Source organism: Diabrotica virgifera, chromosome 10, assembly GCF_917563875.1.
Source record: "Diabrotica virgifera virgifera chromosome 10, PGI_DIABVI_V3a".
In the NCBI taxonomy this organism is placed as follows: Eukaryota; Metazoa; Arthropoda; class Insecta; order Coleoptera; family Chrysomelidae; genus Diabrotica; species Diabrotica virgifera.
In genome coordinates this window covers 92,995,618-93,013,360 of record NC_065452.1, presented here as the reverse complement: position 1 = coordinate 93,013,360, position 17,743 = coordinate 92,995,618, and the positions used below count along the sequence as shown (strand labels likewise).

General features: G+C 33.1%; 1 protein-coding gene across 5 annotated transcripts in view; it reads right to left on the bottom strand.

Moving 5' to 3' along the window:
- LOC126893461 (filamin-A) overlaps positions 1 to 17,743 on the bottom strand; it is a 510,728-nt gene that overhangs the window by 143,448 nt on the left and 349,537 nt on the right. For all 5 annotated transcript variants that reach the window (XM_050663672.1, XM_050663673.1, XM_050663674.1 and 2 more), the window contains one exon: positions 11,080 to 11,218. In XM_050663672.1, the coding sequence (XP_050519629.1) occupies positions 11,080 to 11,218 (139 nt within the window). The remainder of the gene's footprint in view (positions 1 to 11,079; positions 11,219 to 17,743) is intronic.

Here is a 17,743-nt window from a genome sequence, read left to right as displayed (position 1 = left end):
CATTCTAAATATATTAATGGAAAACAAAACACCGACCAGCGGACCAGCATATCAAATATAGTCCATAACCTAAATAACAACGACGTAACCAAAGTTACAGCAGGAGACCAATTCACTGAAAATATTCCAACACCGGAAAGAATTAGACAAGGCGACAGTTTAAGCCCCTTCTTGTTTAACCTACTCATGGGCAAAATTATAAACAAAGTAACATCTCTTAATCTCGGATACAGAATGGGCAACAAAAGAATTGGTATGGTGTGTTACGCAGGTGATGCAACATTTATTGACGAATCAGAAGATGATCTTAAGAGACAGCTCTTTCAGTTCTTTCAAATAAGCCGCCAACTAAACATGAACATTTCTACCAACAAAACTAAATGTATGACAATAGCAAACGATTCGCTCAGATGTAAGTTAGTGGTTGAGAACAACCCCATAGATTAGGTGATGCAATTCAGTTATCTGGGCATAGATATATCAAGCACCACGACCCAGTAAAGGACGTGACTCCTCAAGTCCTTTACTGTTGTCCAGATCAACAAATCATCTGCATTATCAGAATGTCTGCGGGAGATAGTCTGGTCAAATCCGGATATGCGCACAGACAGTAAAATTCGAATCTACAAGACTTGCATACGACCGATCATGACATATTATGGCACAGAAGTGCGCGAAGATTCCAACAAAACGAAACAGATGCTAAGAGTTGCCGAAATGAAAACGCTAAGAACAACAGTGGGGAAAACAAGAAGAGACAGGGTGAGAAATACAAACATTGGAGAACAATGCAAAATTCAAGATAATATAAGATGGGGAAGGCAGCGCAAGAGGATGTAGTACAACCATATAAGACGAATGAATGAGAATAGACTCCCAAAATTGCCATAGAAAACAACCCGCCCGGTTCAAGACCCCAGACGACCACCTAAAAGATGGAGGGATAGTTGGTAATTTACCTCCCAGGAAATTAACCAGAGGCAGCTTCCGAATTAAACAGATCTAAAGATCTACAAGAAGTAAAATAAAAAGAAGAAGAAGACATACAATTTACTGGTGATATTGTCCGAAAAAATTTTAAGGGTACTTCAGATGTCGGACCCACCAAAGTTTAGAAACGCCCCCTCCCGAAAATTTTCCGAAATAGAAAAGTTATCCGACTCGACATGAATCAACCAATAAAAAAAGTCTCATGAGGGATGTAATAATTTTTTTGACGTGTGGGCCCCAGATCTACTAGCATAGGTCATGCCAGTAAAGGATTTCCGATTTCTGAACTTCATTAGGAATTCATCATTTGCCTGTGTGGTTCGAAAAACAAATAAAATGCAAATTTTCATAGTGTTCTGCGAAAAGTGTGGTACAGCACTTTACTGCACCAAGACCAATAACTGTTTCAAAAATTTTCATTATTTCTAAATATTGTTTTGACTGGTATATTTTATTTGCATAATGTTGTTCGTAAACAACAATTATATTTTTGAAATGAATTTTGACTAGATTCGAGTTCTCTGCTTAACCCAGGTATAACCATACCAACAGGCACCGCTAGGAAAACATTCCACTTTGCGGTTCAGAGAGCCCATATGAAACGAGTCTGTGTACTCTATACAGAGTATGGCATTAGTAAAATAATAAAATAAGAAAATCCACGGTTTTGTTTTGATCAAAATCTGTCCTCCTCCATCCCCCGATAGCACTATTTCTAGGTCTACCTGTTGTCAAGGAGGCTCTGAGAAAGACAGATTTTTACCATCACGGCCGTAGATCCTCGATATAAATTGAAACAATTTACATCGCAGTATGGTTAGAAAGCCCTCTAACGGGGAATAAGCGAAATTAATTTCGACATTTTGAATTTTCGAAAATTATATTTTTTCTAAATAAAAAAAAAAGTTGATCAAAATTTTTTTTATTATTTGTTTTTCATGGAAATGAGGAAAATCTAGTCTACCTTTTTGCAACGAAAAATAAAAAATTATGCAGTGAAGGATTAAAACAAACTTCGCTTCATCATCATAATAATATTGTCTAATATTATAAAATCGAATAAAACATTGTTTGGCATCATAAATTTTTGAATTAAATATTTTGTATTGTTTATTTGTTACATAATTTTATTACATATTTGTTTAAAGAAAACAAAACAAAAATATACCTATCTATTTTGACTGAAACAATACTCGCCGGCGGCAATTTTAATGAGCCGAAACATTGGCTAAAATCTTGCCAATTTATAAAAGATAGAGAACAATGGGTGCAGTGTTTAACACTGCAGATATATTTGACAAATTGTCACTTACATTTGGCAGTGTAAAAGCTATTAATTATCACAATTAACGCATAACTTAGATACATTTTATTTCCTCTTAGCATCGGTCTAAGCTGAGGTATGTTAAATGGTTGTAGACATTTTACACCTGATCAATTTAATAGTTTTGTTTATAATTTTATTCCAAGTACTTCTGTTAGTTGTTTCTTGAATATAATGTCTGTTTTCTACAATTAAACTAAAGTTATGCTAATATTAACTGCTAATTTAAACGTATTTCCAGTGGGAATCGTACATACTATGCCCATAAAAGCTTGATGGCATCGAAATTATTATTAGACCATAGAACCAAAATGACTATCTACGGAACATTGACTAGACCTATAGTGTCCTATAGTTGTGAAACCTGGGTAATGACGAGAAAAGATGAAACCCAACTCGGATATTCGAGAGAAAGACACAGAAAAGTATATGGCCTGGTGCAAGAGGAAGACGCCACATGGATAATCAGGAGAAACGACGAGGTTATTGAATTGAATGAAGGGTATATTGTATGATTTTTGAAAGGTCAAAGACTGTCATGGCTGAGACATGTCCAGAGACGAGAAGATGCAAAAACAGCAAAGAAAATATTACAACGGAAGCCGACAGGCAGGCCAGAACGAGATTGTTGGATGACGTGGAAGACGACCAGAAAACCATTAATATAAGAAAATGGGATATAAGGACACACGAGAGATCTGAATCGAAGCATATATCCAGACAGACAAAGACCCATCCAGGGTTCTGATGCAAAAAGAAGAAGAAGATACATTTATTTCAACAAAATTCTCTCAAATAATCTTTTTGAAAACGATTTCCGGAGTGGAAATTGGAACGTTAAACTTTAGTTAGTCAAAAATTTAATTTTAATTACAATCAATTATGGCTTAATCCGGTATAAACACAATATTTAATATGGTTTTAGATGACTCTATTTATTTGAAATTTTTAGGGTTAGTATCTCCAACAACATTTGGTGCCCCTTATTAACATTTGGTGCGTACTTGACTTTTCATATAAGTAGTACGTTCCTTGTCTATGGATTGTCATATTATAAATTTTGTTTTTACTTTTTAATTTAATCCAGATTTTCCTTCCATGGTTTGACTTTTAGCCCGATCAGGGAACGCAAAATTTTACGAGAACCTTCAAAAAAATAAAGGAAGGATGAAAATTTGGGAATAGGTAGTTGAAATTGTCTATTATTATATAAGAAAAAGTATTTTACAAAAATTGGAAAATACGGGGTGAAAGTTTTTTCTCGGGGGCGAAAAATAATTCGGATAAAACGTCCGGAATTGGATAAAATGACTAATTCTAAGTAACTTTTGTTCTATGGAGTTTTTTTACTAAGTCAATACTTTTCGAGTTATTTGCGAGTGAATGTGTTCATTTTTAAGCAAAAAAAATGTTTTTGGACGGTTTTTCGGAGATAACTCAAAAAGTAAGTATTTTAGCGAAAAAAATATTCTTAGCAAAATATAGCTTATAAAAAATTAAAAAAAATGGTGTATGCGTTAGGCTTGCAGACCCAGTAGAAGCAGAGTTGCAGCTAATGAAATGTAGGTTCTTCTTCGTCAAATTGAAAATCGAACACTTTAGGAAAGTTAAAATGAATTTTCCCCGAGAAGTGCTTCGTTTTTTGGTTATTTCACGTTGAAATATTAGATTTGGAATTTGACGAAGAAGAACCTACTTTTCGTTAGCTGCAACTCTGCTTCTACTGGGTCTACAGACCTCATGTATACACCATTTTTTTCAATTTTTTATGGGCTATATTTTTACTAAGAATATTTCTTTCGCTAAAATACTTACTTTTTGAGTTATCTCCGAAAAACCGTCCAAAAACATGTTTTATTTTGTTAAACATGAACATATTCACTCGCAAATAACTTAAAAAATATTGACTTAGTGAAAAAACTCTATAGAAGAAAAGTTGTTTAGAATTAGTCATTTTATTAAATTCCGGTCTTATTTTGATTTCTTATTTTGATTTCCGGTATTTTTTTTTCATCTTCGAGAGGGGGTATTCCCCTATATTTTTGTAAAATGGATAAAATGGAGGGAATGTAGAATTGTAAACTTTTTCTTATATAATAATAGACAATTTCAACTACCTATTACCAAATTTTCATCCTTCCTTTATTTTTTTTTGGGTCAGATTGTTCTTTGATCGGGCTATATGTACAAGAAACAAAAACTAAATAGAACATTTAATTTTACAAAAATTTGAATTTTAAAAACAATTTCCGAGCTCAAAAGTTAAAATATCAAATAAAACATTTCTGATTTTATGTTAATTTCCAAAAATATAATATTCAAAAGATATAGTATAACTGTATAACAAACAATAGTTTCAGAATCATATAAACTTAACATAATTTTAAAATTCGATATTTTTGCGGATGTGAAAAAAACATGTAGTGCAGTAGTCAATTTTACTAAAAATGTCAATTTTGGAATACCCGAAAAAGAAGCAAAAAAGTTTACCGCTGTTACCCTCGGGCTTGTCCCTAAAACCAATCTCGTAGTGGAAACAGAAAACATCGATTTCTGACATAATACACAAAACAAAAATGTTTGTTAGCACTTTTTCAGAAACAACGCTTGAAGCGACCGGCGATTTTGAATGTCAGTTACGCGCGCAAAATCAATTTTTTAAATAAAATTTGTATTATCTCGACTCGGCGGGGAAATGCGATATCTTTTGATCAGACTGTCCTAGCGACAAAAATCAAAATGCGTTTTAAACGTGAACGTATAGCTTTCATAATCAGTTTTTGAATTTTGTCGCAAATAAAGCTAGTGTATAATATGTTACACTCAAACTCCGAATTCGGACAATGTCCGAAATTTTTACTCACTTCGCGATGTAGACAACGTGAATTACCCACGTCGCGGAGTGAGAATTTTATTCGGACATTGGCCGAAGCCAAATTCCCAGAACGCGTTGTGGGTAAACAAAAGTACTCAATTGCCGAAATAAACTCGTTCACCGGAGATTGAGGAAAACCAAAATACCCATAACCCGACGTGGCTGATCTTTTTACCCACGTCGGGTTGTGGATATTTCTAGTTTGCGCAAACGCCGAAGTCCGTTTCTCACGGTTCAGACGTGCAGGGCGAGACATGTAACCCTGTGAAAACTGTGTAAAAACATAACGACAAAAAGTCAGACTGCCAAAATGTTAAAGCTTACTGAAAGAAAATTAACTCCAGTTTCAGTCGGCGATATCGTTTTACGTTTTGATAAGTAAACATTCCTGCTGTCCGGGACCGACTAGCTTCAAGAAATGTAATGGCTGTTGTAATAAATAAAAACGATTCCTAAACCCTTAGTAGAAAGCATGGAGTTCTTGAACAAACAGTTTTCTAGAAACCAGTTCCAGGTAGCTTCGAATAAATATATTAATAACGTCAATGTACCTGATGAACAGCTCAATGTTCGTATAGAAGCCATGATGTAATCCGAGTCCAATCAAGGTTTCATCAGATGTGAATGCAAGAAGAACTGTTCGGGCAAATCTTGCAAATGTGTATAATCAAACTTCTTCCTCTTTAGGTGCAGTGTCTGTATTCAGACGTTGGCCGTCATCATGTTTACAATTTCTTGGAATCTCTCTCTATCGGCTGCTGCGCGAAATAATTCTTCTACTGTGCAGCCACATCATTGTCTAATATTACGCAGCCATGAAAGTTTCTTTCGACCAATCCATCTCTTTCCCTCCACTTTTCCTTGTATTATAAGGCGAAGCAGATGGTATTTAGGTCATCTAATTATATGGCCCAAGTATTCTGTTTTTCTCCTCTTTATGATGCTTATGAGCAGACGTTCTGAATTCAGCATTTGAAGAACATCTTCATTGGAAGTGTGCAAAACCCACGATATCTTTAGGATTCGTCGATAGAACCACAATTCGAGTGCTTCTATTTTGTTTAGCATTGTGGTTTTTAACGTCCATGTCTCACAACCATACAATAGGATAGACCACACATAACATTTCAGCACCTTCTTTCGAATATTCATCGACAGGTTTCTGTTACATAAAACTGGTTTCCAGGTCATAAGAGCCTTCCGTGATATTTCGATCCTAGTTATTATCTCTTTATCAAAGTCACAATTTACATTTAGCCAGCTGCCAAGGGACTTGAAATGATTTACCCGTTCTAACTCCTCTCCATCAAGAGAAAGCTGACCTTGAGCTATATTATTAATCTTTCCAACTGCCATCCACTTTGTCTTTGAAATGTTGATTTTAAGGCCTCTCCGATAACTTGCTTCACTGACTAGATTTAGTAGTGTCTGAAGATCTTGTAAATTTTCAGCAAGAATGGCTGTATCGTCAGCGTATCTAATATTGTTGATTACTTCTCCGCCTAGCCTTACTCCCTCTTGTCTGTCATCCAAAGCCTCCCTAAAGATTTCTTCAGAGTACAGATTAAAAAGGGTGGGTGATAAAACACAACCTTGTCGTACTCCACGTTTTATCGGCAGTTTTTCAGTACGACTGTCTCCAATTTGGATAGAGGCTACTTGATTGTAATATAAGTATTTCAGCAGTCTTATATCGTAGTGGTCAAGTCCTGCTGCCTGCAGGCAACCGAAAAGTGTATCATGTTGGACTCGGTCGAATACCTTCTCGAAGTTGATGAAACAAACATAAACGTTCTTTCGGAATTCACAACTTTTTTGTAATAGAACGCGCATACAAAATAGTGCTTCTCTAGTTCCTAGACCATTTCTAAATCCAAATTGCTTATTACCCATTCTAGTTTCGCACAGAAGGAATACTCGGTTTTGTATAATACGTAAAAGTATCTTAAGTGTGTGACTCATCAAATTGATTAGTCTAAAATCGCTGCATTTGGTGGGCCTGCTTTTCTTTGGTAATGTTATAAACAGTGACTCCAACCAATCATCTGGTATTTTTCCTTCGTTGTAAATTTTGTTAAAGAAAGTAGTCAAGTAGTTAATGTTTTCCTCATCTAAAAGTTTAAGTAGCTCAACAGGGATTTGATCTGGTCCAGGTGCTTTATTGTTTTTGGCTTGTTGTATTGCTTTTATGACTTCTGACTTCAGTATACTGGGACCTCTGTCTAATTGGTTGTCACAGGTAGTATAATCAAACATAAAATGCAATTCTGAATGTCACGGTAGCACTTATTGTGCCAACAAGTTAAATATTTTCTGAAAAGAACTGCAATAAACATTGAAAGTGGTACATGTATGAAAAAGACTCATGTAAAAGACGTATACGTATATGTATGAAAACGTTTATTATTTTTTTTCTATTTTCAATAATAAGATACTTATTGTATTTTACTGTTTAGTTTTTTTTTAATTAAAATAAATCGAATGTTAAGGAAAATTTGATTTTATTTTACTTGTTATTATGGAATTAGTGTACGGTATGGTTGTCTTTGGAGCATTTTCGGCGTTTGCGCAAATTACAAATACCCACAACCCGACGTGGGTAAAATAGATTAACCACGTCGAGTTATGGGTATTATGGTTTTGCTCAATCCCCAGTGAACGTGTTTATTTCGGCAATTGAGTACTTTCGTTTCCCACAACCCGTTCTGGGTATTTCGCTTTGGTCAATGTCCGAATAAAATTCTCACTCCACGACGTGGGTCATTCACGTTGTCCACATCTCGAAGTGAGTAAAAATTTCGGAAATTGTCCGAATTGGAGTTTGAGTGTAACATACAGGGTGAGTTTTTAGTGCGGGATCGGTCAAAAATTCCATTATGGTATAGAATATCGAAAAAAGTTCTTTAGAAAAAATGTAGGCAACAATATTCTCTAGGCTTGGAAAATATGTCCATTTCTACAGGGTGATCAATAACTGCGTGGTATATCAAACATATACTTTTTTAAATGGGACACCCTATATATTTTTTCATATTTATATTCCCCTCATAATTCCTGTTCATATAATATAGGGTTTTAAATTACTATACAGAGTATTTAACAAGTTACGACCATTTTTATTTCGAAATCCCTATGAGATTAACACCATGTATATAAAGAAGTAATTCATAAACAATAATTTGTTTTGTATAATAAGATAAACAATGTTCTGTAGTTTTTAAATAAAATTTAACTGAAATCATTGACGAATATTTGTATACAGGGTGAACTACAAAACCAAATTACGATTTTCTCAATTTGTTTAAATGGATCACCCTATATTTTATTTTTTAGAAATATTGTACTTATGATGTTATTTCATTTTTATATAGCATTCCCTATATCTAAACTCGTCAGTTTCCGAGATATTTTCAGTTTATTTCAAATTTCGGGAAGACATTCAATTTTTCTACTAGAAATACATAAGTTAGTATTGAGTGGTAATATAACAAAATTATTTTAATTCAATAAATAACTAACACAAAATATAAACCACAACAATATGCAATAAATGTATCAATAAATGTGATATTAAGGAATTATCATATTTTCCTGATATACAAGGACCGTAAAATTCCTACAAAAAAATATGTCTTCTGTGTAGTAATATAACAAGATTATTTTTATTTAATAAACAACTCACACAAAACATAAACCAAAACAATATACAACTACTGATGTAACAGTTTTTAGGTTGTTATATCAACAGTATTTTAAGCCAAGAAGTTTTTAGTAACACATTCCTAATTGCAGATTATTAATACTATAATTTTCATACTAATTTTCATTAGGAAAACTGCTACATCAGTTATATATTGTTTTGATTTATGTTTTATGTGAGTTATTTATTAAATAAAAATAATCTTGTTATATTATTATATACAAGAAATTTTTTTTGTAGGAACTATACGATTCTTGTATGTATATTAGGGAAATATGATAATTTCTTAATATCACACTTATTGGTACATTCAGTGCATATTGTTATGGTTTATATTCTGTGTTAGTTATTTATTGAATAGAAATAATTTTGTTTAATTATCACTCAATACTTACTTATTTCTACTAGAAAAATTGAATGTATTCCCGAAATTTGAAGACAACTTAAAATATCTCGGCAAGTAATAAGTTTAGGTATAGGGAATGCTATATAAAAATGAAAGAGTATCACAAATACAAAATTTAAAAAAAAATAAAATATAGGGTGATCCATTTAAAAAAATTGAGAAAATCGTAATTTAGTGTTGTAGTTCACCCTGTATACAAATATTTGTCAATGATTTCAATTAAACTTAACTTAAAAACTACAGTATATTGTTTATCTTATTATGTAAAACAAATTATTGTTTACTAATTACTTTTTTATCTACATGGTGTTAATCTCATAGGGATTTCGAAATAAAAATGGTCATAACTTATTAAATACTCTGTATAGTAATACAAAACTCTATATTATATGAACAAGAATTATGAGAGGAATATAAATATGAAAAAATATATAGGATGTCCCATTTAAAAAATTATATGTTTGATATACCACGCAGTTATTGATCACCCTGTAGAAATAGACATACTTTCCAAGTCTAGAGAATATCATTGTCTACATTTTTTCTAAATAACTTGTTTCGATATTCTATACCATAATGGAATTATCGACCGATCCCGCACTAAAAACTCACCCTGTATACAAAGCTGTTAAATAAATAAATGTTTTATTTAAATAAGTGCGCCATTTTTGACATTTTTTTCGGTTTTCATGAGATCAGTAAAATTTTTCACTTCATTAACAGGTCATAAAACATTAAAAACTGCTTCTTTTCAATTGCATAAGGCCGGCCACTCACAGTGCTGCGGCGTTGTTTAATTTCATCGAATTTTACTGGCAAAAATTTTGATCATGTATGATCGTGCATCCAACAAAATTGTACAATTTTACCACAGATTGGCCTGTCTGCTGCAGTAGACAGGCCAGTCTCTCTGTGGTTTGGATATAGTAATTTTATTGATGTCATGGCAATCGTAAAATATGGCAAAAATCGCGCAGTTTCTTTATTTAACAGTTTTATAGAAACTGACTTCATTTGCAGCACAATGGAAAACTTGCATTTGCATACAAAAGCTGCATTTTTGGCTTTTAAAACTCATTTTGATTTTTGTTGATAGGCCACTCTGACCAAAAGATATACCATCAAGTTGATACTTTAAATTATTTCGCGCGCGTAACTGACATTCAAAATCACCGGTTTTTTCAAGCGTTGTTTCTGGGAGAACAGTTCATTCTACACAAAAACTGTTAATAAATATTTTTGTTCTAAAACATCTGAGCTACATTTCTCGTTTAAAATATTTTTCTGTGGCGTACATATCCTTAATCGATGTTTTCCGGTGATTTCCCTCGAGGGGGGGTTTTAGAGGAAATCTCGAGGATAGGAGTGGCAAAATTTTTGGCATTATTTTTGGGGTTCTAAAATTGACATTCTCGGCAAAATTCAGCTTGTTTTTCTCGTTTTTGGAGATAAAATATCTGACAACTGGACTAGTAAGATAAAAACCAAATGAAGTTTTATATTTTATACCTTCAATACCAGAGTAACTAAAAAAGTATGTATAATGGAAGTCAAGCTATTTGTTGTTTTTTGTGACTTTAACTTTTGGATATTGTTACAACTATAGACTGCTTCAATTCTATTCGTCAAGTACCTACATAAATACGCTCAAAATTGTTGAATGCGTACTTTTACAAGTACCATTGTCAGAAACCTTTGACGGGTGATATTGAAGTTGGACATAAAAACACTACCTATATCTTGAATTACACTAAAAATAGTTTTTAACTGAATTATAGACTCACCTGTTACGTTTCCTCCGGTACTGAGCAATGGGATTTTACTAAGTTCGACTGGCCTAAATACTTGCTGTTTAGTGGTCTGTGTACTGGTTACTTTTTCGTGAACTTCGCTGTGAGTGATAACTTCGCTGGTCTTTTCAGCCTGGAAAAAATAATTAATATGAAAATAATCGATGTTTTTCTTTAGTTCACATCAACGCATGCATTACAGTATAGTATTTTACTAATCCAAGTACCAATTACAACAAGAAACAGTTGATAAAATTAAAGCAGGCTCCGTTGAAAAACCATAAAAGACATCTGCTAATGTTAAAAATAATCATCTTATTGTCAATTTCCGTTTTAGTGAGATTGCAATTTTAAAATCCTCAAATTTTGATCGTTTTACAATTTTAACATAACAGTATGAGATATATATTTCAGACATTATTTGATATAATCAATTTTTAAGACCTTCTTTGGAAATAGTTCTGAAGTATTTTGAAACCAAAGCGAAAGAATTTGTTAGTAAAGAGTTTTGCGAAGAATCTAACAAACTTTATTTTATCTTGATATATCAGTTGGAATATAATATTAATACCACCAAAGTTTTTCGACAAATTAAAGTTTTTTTCCTGGTAGTCGTTTGTCATACAACGGTAGTCTCTCTCCGATGGCGCTACAGACAAGTCGGTTCGTGGCCTCCCCCAGCATCCGCCTCCAAGCATCCGTTTCCTTGAGTACCCTCCTCCAGTTATCCACCCTCAACCTCTTTTTAATACAACGGTAGTACTAACTAATTGTCTGTAAATTACTGTACATCTTTCGTTTTTTGATAATACCCATTTCAGAATTCTGGAACCCTATACCAGGTTGTACCACTCCAATGGATGAGTACCATAAGTTTGTCGAGTCACCAAAGAGTGCCTGCTGCCGACGATCTAGTACTTCAAAATAGTGCATAATATGGTTGACAACCTTAGGTTATACAATAGAGCCTTCAGCTGAAGTGAAGCATCCTCATTGTGTGCAGGTGTCCATTGACTGGCTCATGTATAATAAGGAAGCCTGCGATGATTCTTCGAAGGTTTCTTATTATTATCCGCAGTAGGTACTAGACATCTATTAGCACATGTCCGTTCAATATACATTTTGCGTTACGCTTAACCAGATATACAGATAATGTACTTTCTCAGTGGCTGTGTTTGGATCGAGGCTCTCATCGGTAGCTAGCAGTACCTTTTAACACTCATAAAGACAGAAGTATTTTATCTTCTTTTGAACAAGGACTCCTGAATTTAGCAGATTCAGGAGTCCTTGCATTGCAGTCTCATACTGTTATAGCACGCTATAACATACTACTGTAGTGATCCTGTGTATTTGATTGCGGCGGGTTCGACTGCTGGCTACTGCCGTAGCTAGGCTTCGCCATGCGAAGGGTTTCCGGCGTTCAACACTTTTTGACATTAACAATGTTGTTATTAATAATAAACGGAAAAATATTGAACAACATAGGACTCGCAGACAACACCGCTATTTTTCAGACAGTCTAGAAACACTGCAACGATTAGTAAATAGATTACATCGAGTCAGTATAAAATATGGACTACAAATGAACGTTAAGAAAACCAAGTTCATGATTATTTTCTAAGCAACACACAGAGGGAAGGGAAACGTATCGAGGGAAAACAAGTAGAAAGAGTGAATCACTACAAATAAGTATATCTGGGAACCTGAGTAAATGAAAACAATGACCAAGGTAGAGAAATCAGGACACACATTGAAATTGCAAAACAAGCATTTATAAAAATTAAATAAATTAAAAATGTATACCATTTTTATTCTGTTGCAATGCGAGGGCAAAACTGTCTTATTTTTATTTTTTATTTTATATTAATATTATTCCTTTGAGTAACATAGGTCAATTTTCCGTTGGAATTTACCAGCTGAACAGACAGACGGGGTAGTGAATTGCTAGTTTTTAGAATTTGGGTCAAAAAATCTTATCTAAATGGAAGGCATTAACTAAAAACAGTTTTTAATAACAAAATTTAATAGTAAAGTTTTTTACATAGTAAACAAAGTACAGTGTATTACAATACTGCAGTAACAAACAATTGTCAAATGAAGAGTAATAAGATAATAATAACATTAGACAGAATGTTACCATATTCTATTCGTAGGACCTTTTCCAATATGCTTGGAATATACACATGTATTCAACGTATTCACGCTTACAAAATACAAACTTATAAAATTAACTAAGTAACAAGCTTAACTACCTACACATTATTTTGGCGCAGGGCTGGATTTACATATGGGCTGGATTTACATATGGGCTGAATGGGCTATAGCTTAGGGCGGCAGAATTCAGGGGGCGGCAAATTTTGGTAAAAAACTAAAAAATTGCGGGGGAGGGCGGTAAATCTTCAAATCCGCCTCTGTTTTGGCGTGGAATGCTACCTTGTGATGTCATAAAGTATTCCACAAACTCTTCTCGAATAGCTTCTGCACCATTCGAAACATTTCGGAAAATTCTCTGAAGTTGACTCACACCAGTTATCTGTTTCCAAGTGCCAGGAATTAACTGGCCTGTGGAAGCATCCTCGGTATCGAATGATCCAGTAGGTAATTGAATCAGTAAGAATCATTTTGTGAACGGAGGAGATTGTGGAGGCACACACATGCAAATACTATATTTAACACAGTATCTTCAATGTTTACCTCAAATGACTTACGAAAAGCTCTGAATGCCGATGATAATAAACCAAATGCATTTTCCACCAGTCGCCTTACTCTTGACAGTCTATAATTGTGCACTCTCCATGAAGAACCTTTATTCAGATTTACCGTGAAAGGTTTCATAATGTGACGTATCAAAGGGAAAGTATCATCCGCCACCAAATCATAAGAAATTGATTTATCTCGACCAGGCAAAGGTTCATCACTTGGTCGAGCTTTTTGCTGAAGTCTGTGTTTTTAAAAACGCTTCCGTCAGATATTCGACCTTGGCAGCTGATGCTGGCGTAAATAAAATTGTAGTTACTGTCCACAACTGTCATGAGCACAATACTATGGGTATCTTTATGGTTGTAAAACTCAGCTACTGTATTTTACTGGTCGTTGTATTAAGATGTGCTTGCCATCAAGAGCTCCAATACAGTTTGTATAGTTGCTATCACATTTCTCTATTAATAGCCTAACCATATACAGAATTATAACTAACCAGATTGTCAAAGTTGTTTTTTGACATCCTTGTAAAGTCTTTAAAAATCACATTGTCGTTGCCTTCTAAATCTTTTAGAATACAAAAATTACGAGTTTTAAAATAACTCTTCATATAAGTTTTTCGTTACAATCTTTTACGTTTTTTAATTTTCTTAGTCCTACGAGCAAAATAGCGTCACTTTCATCCATCGTGAATAGACTGAAAGGCACTATATGTGGACAGGATAAAGGGATGCACTTAACGCACACCGGAAGACATGCCTTAACGAAAGTTGAATTGAATGTTGAAAAGATTTTAAAACGCATGTTGAAAGTGAAAGCGCACCAATGCGGACATAGCTATAGAAAGATTTTGAAAATGCAATGGATCCAACTAGTTACAAATACAGAGGAGCTAAGAAGGCTACAAAAGGATTGCGAGGTCATAAAGAACACCAAAGCAAGAAAGCTGTAATATTTACGCCACATTACCATTTCGCAGAGGTGCGAAATATGAGATATTAAGACTCATAATGCAAGGGTATAATATAATATTACGGGTAAAAGATCCATAGAAAGACGAAGAATGTCCTGGCTGAGAAACCTAAGAGAGTGGTAGGTATAGTTGCAGCTCAGTAAATCTTTTAGAGCAGCCGCCAATAAAGTACGGATAGCTGTGATGGTAGCCTCCGATAGGGGAAGGAACTACAAGAACTACAAGAAGAAAGAATGTTGTTATTTGGAACAGGTCTCCTGTATTTTATTTAATTGAAAGTTATAACAGTGACAGAATGTGAATGAAGTAAATGAAGGAACTGAAGAAAAAAATTAAGTAATTTTTAATATCTAAATCGTTCAGTGTAACTCTGGAGGAGTTTCCGCTTTTTTATTCTACCATTCTTTTTTATTCCGCTTTCCCAAACTGATTTTTTGTATATATTTTATTTTTATTATTGTTCTTCCATGTGGGTGAAATGGTAATTTTTTCTTATGCTTGTATTCAGAAATATAATTAAACTTATCGTTAAATCATTATTTAAGCTACAATGAGTTAATAATAATTAAGTTTGACATATTGTGACCACCGACAATTCAATTTTCTGCTAATAGCAATAAATTTTGCGTACCTAATCGATTGGTTTAAAACGTTTAATGGATCAATTCATCTTGTAGTCGCCGTTACCAACAAATAGGTTCCAAAATTAAACTTTAAACATAGAGCAGATGTAAACTTTGTCGCAGACAATTAATAAATGTATCTATAAGCCAAGAAAGTGTCTGGGCATGTCGTGCTTATTAAGAGGATACTAAAAATTAGGGATGGATAACGTACGAGAATAGATTACTGCGCGAGTCAACTTCGTTTTGGTAACCAAAGTGAATGAAACCCTATCTTGATTTTCAGTTATGTAAAAGATAGCTGAAATACACCAGATGCTCCGATTTTTCCGCTGTTTTTTCTTAATTATTATTCTTAATATTAATTCCACGACCGCTAACACTTCGTCGTCAGCCAAAGCCATCGCGATATTGTTTCTATAAAAGTATGAATGTGTAACGACTAACCAAAGAGGGTTGGGTTGATTATGGCAGATTTAGTCCAGAGAAATGAAGTGTTCCCGAGACTTTGATGATTTTATTGTGATGTGGGGTTGTGCTTCTCTTCCAATATAAGCAGTAGAATAAACTTCTTTATGTTACGGCTTGTAACATATTTCATCATCACAAAAATTCAGGCTTTGATTAACTGTAAAAATATTTTGTTCGACCCGGTCAACTTTTTGGATCATTCTAAACAAAAAAGATCTCTTGTAATAATTAAAGCTGACCGTTTTCGAGTTAAAAACAATTTAGAACTGAAAAAAAGGACGATTTCCAAGACTCAAGAACACAAGTAAAAATATTACATTTGAATTCACCAAGTGCCTAAATTCACTTTGAAACCTTCTTCTATCAGCTCCTGGTGAAAATTCTGGGCTTCTTATTTTATTTTACAATATTGTTTTTTAATTGTTAATTCCTTATGACAATACGGACGCTCGGGCTATATAAGAGAGAGAAACAAGATTTATGCCACAAATTTTTGATGGTTTGAATTATCATTGTACAAATAAGCACCCTCTCTGGATAAAGGGTTTAAACTTAAAAATTTAGGCACTTGATAATTTCAAAAACAATATTTTTGACTCATATTTTTGAGGCTTGAAAATGGCCATATTTCTTTTTTTCGTTTTTCAATTTTTATAACTCGAAAACGTTCGAGAACATTTACAAAAGGCATTTTTTATTCATAGTTATACAAAAAATGAGCCGAAAATATTTACCTTTGCAATTTGTTTTTTTTTGTTTTAAAAAAATTGTTTAAATAAATTAGGACCCCTTTTCGCATGGGCGGCCTCTTGAATTTTATTCTGATCATTTAATTATAAACTTAGAAGACTTTGAGGAGGCATTAAAACCAGTTTAGAGCTTTTTCTATGGTTCTAAAACTTTTAATTATAAATTATTAAGGCTATTGAATAAATACTTATTTTAAAATTAATCAATACTTATTTACCACATTGGAAGGGACCAATTATTAATCACAAGAAAAATCCAAGTCCGGATTAACAAAAAAAAAGTAATTGTGATCTTGAAACATATTAAAATGTTCAAAGTTTGTTTGCACATTTGAAAAGAGTGCAAAACTCTGAGTTTATCGGTTTGCTTTAATTTTTCGTGAAGGAAATTTAATGACTTTAATTTTGATATTAAATATATTGATAATTTTAAGAACACTGAAATTAAAATGCAGATTTTTAAAGCACTTTTAACAATAAATTGTTAAAATTATTAAATAAATACCCATTTTAAAAATAATCAATACTTATTTATGACATTCTAATGACACACTTACAAATCACAACAAAAATCCAGGTCCGGAATAACAAAACAATATAAAGTAATTGTAACCTTGAAACAACACCCTGTATATTGAAATTTTCAAAATCCGTTTGCACATAGGTATGAAAAGAGCACAAAAAACTAAGTTAGCTTCAATTTTTTGACCAGACAATTTAATGAATTTAATTTTGAAATTATGTCGAAATTTTTAAGAATTCTGGGAACTCATAATAAAAATTTCGATATAATTTCAAAAGTAATGTCATTAAATTGTCTGCACAAAAAATTAAAGCGGGACATTAAACTTAGTTTTTCGTGCTCTCTTCAGATGTGCAAACGTATTTTAAAAATTTAAATATACAGGGTGTTTTTTCAAGGTCAGAATTACTTTGTATTTTGTTGTTAATACGGACCTGGATTTTCTTGTGATTAGTAAGTAAGTCCTTCTAATGCTGTAAATAATAACTGATTATTTTTTAAATTAGTATTTATTCATTAACTTGAATGATTTATTAACAAAAGTTTTTTAAAAACCTGGTTATTAATTTCAGGGTTCTTAAAAATTTGAATATATTTAATTTCAAAATTAAAGTTAATA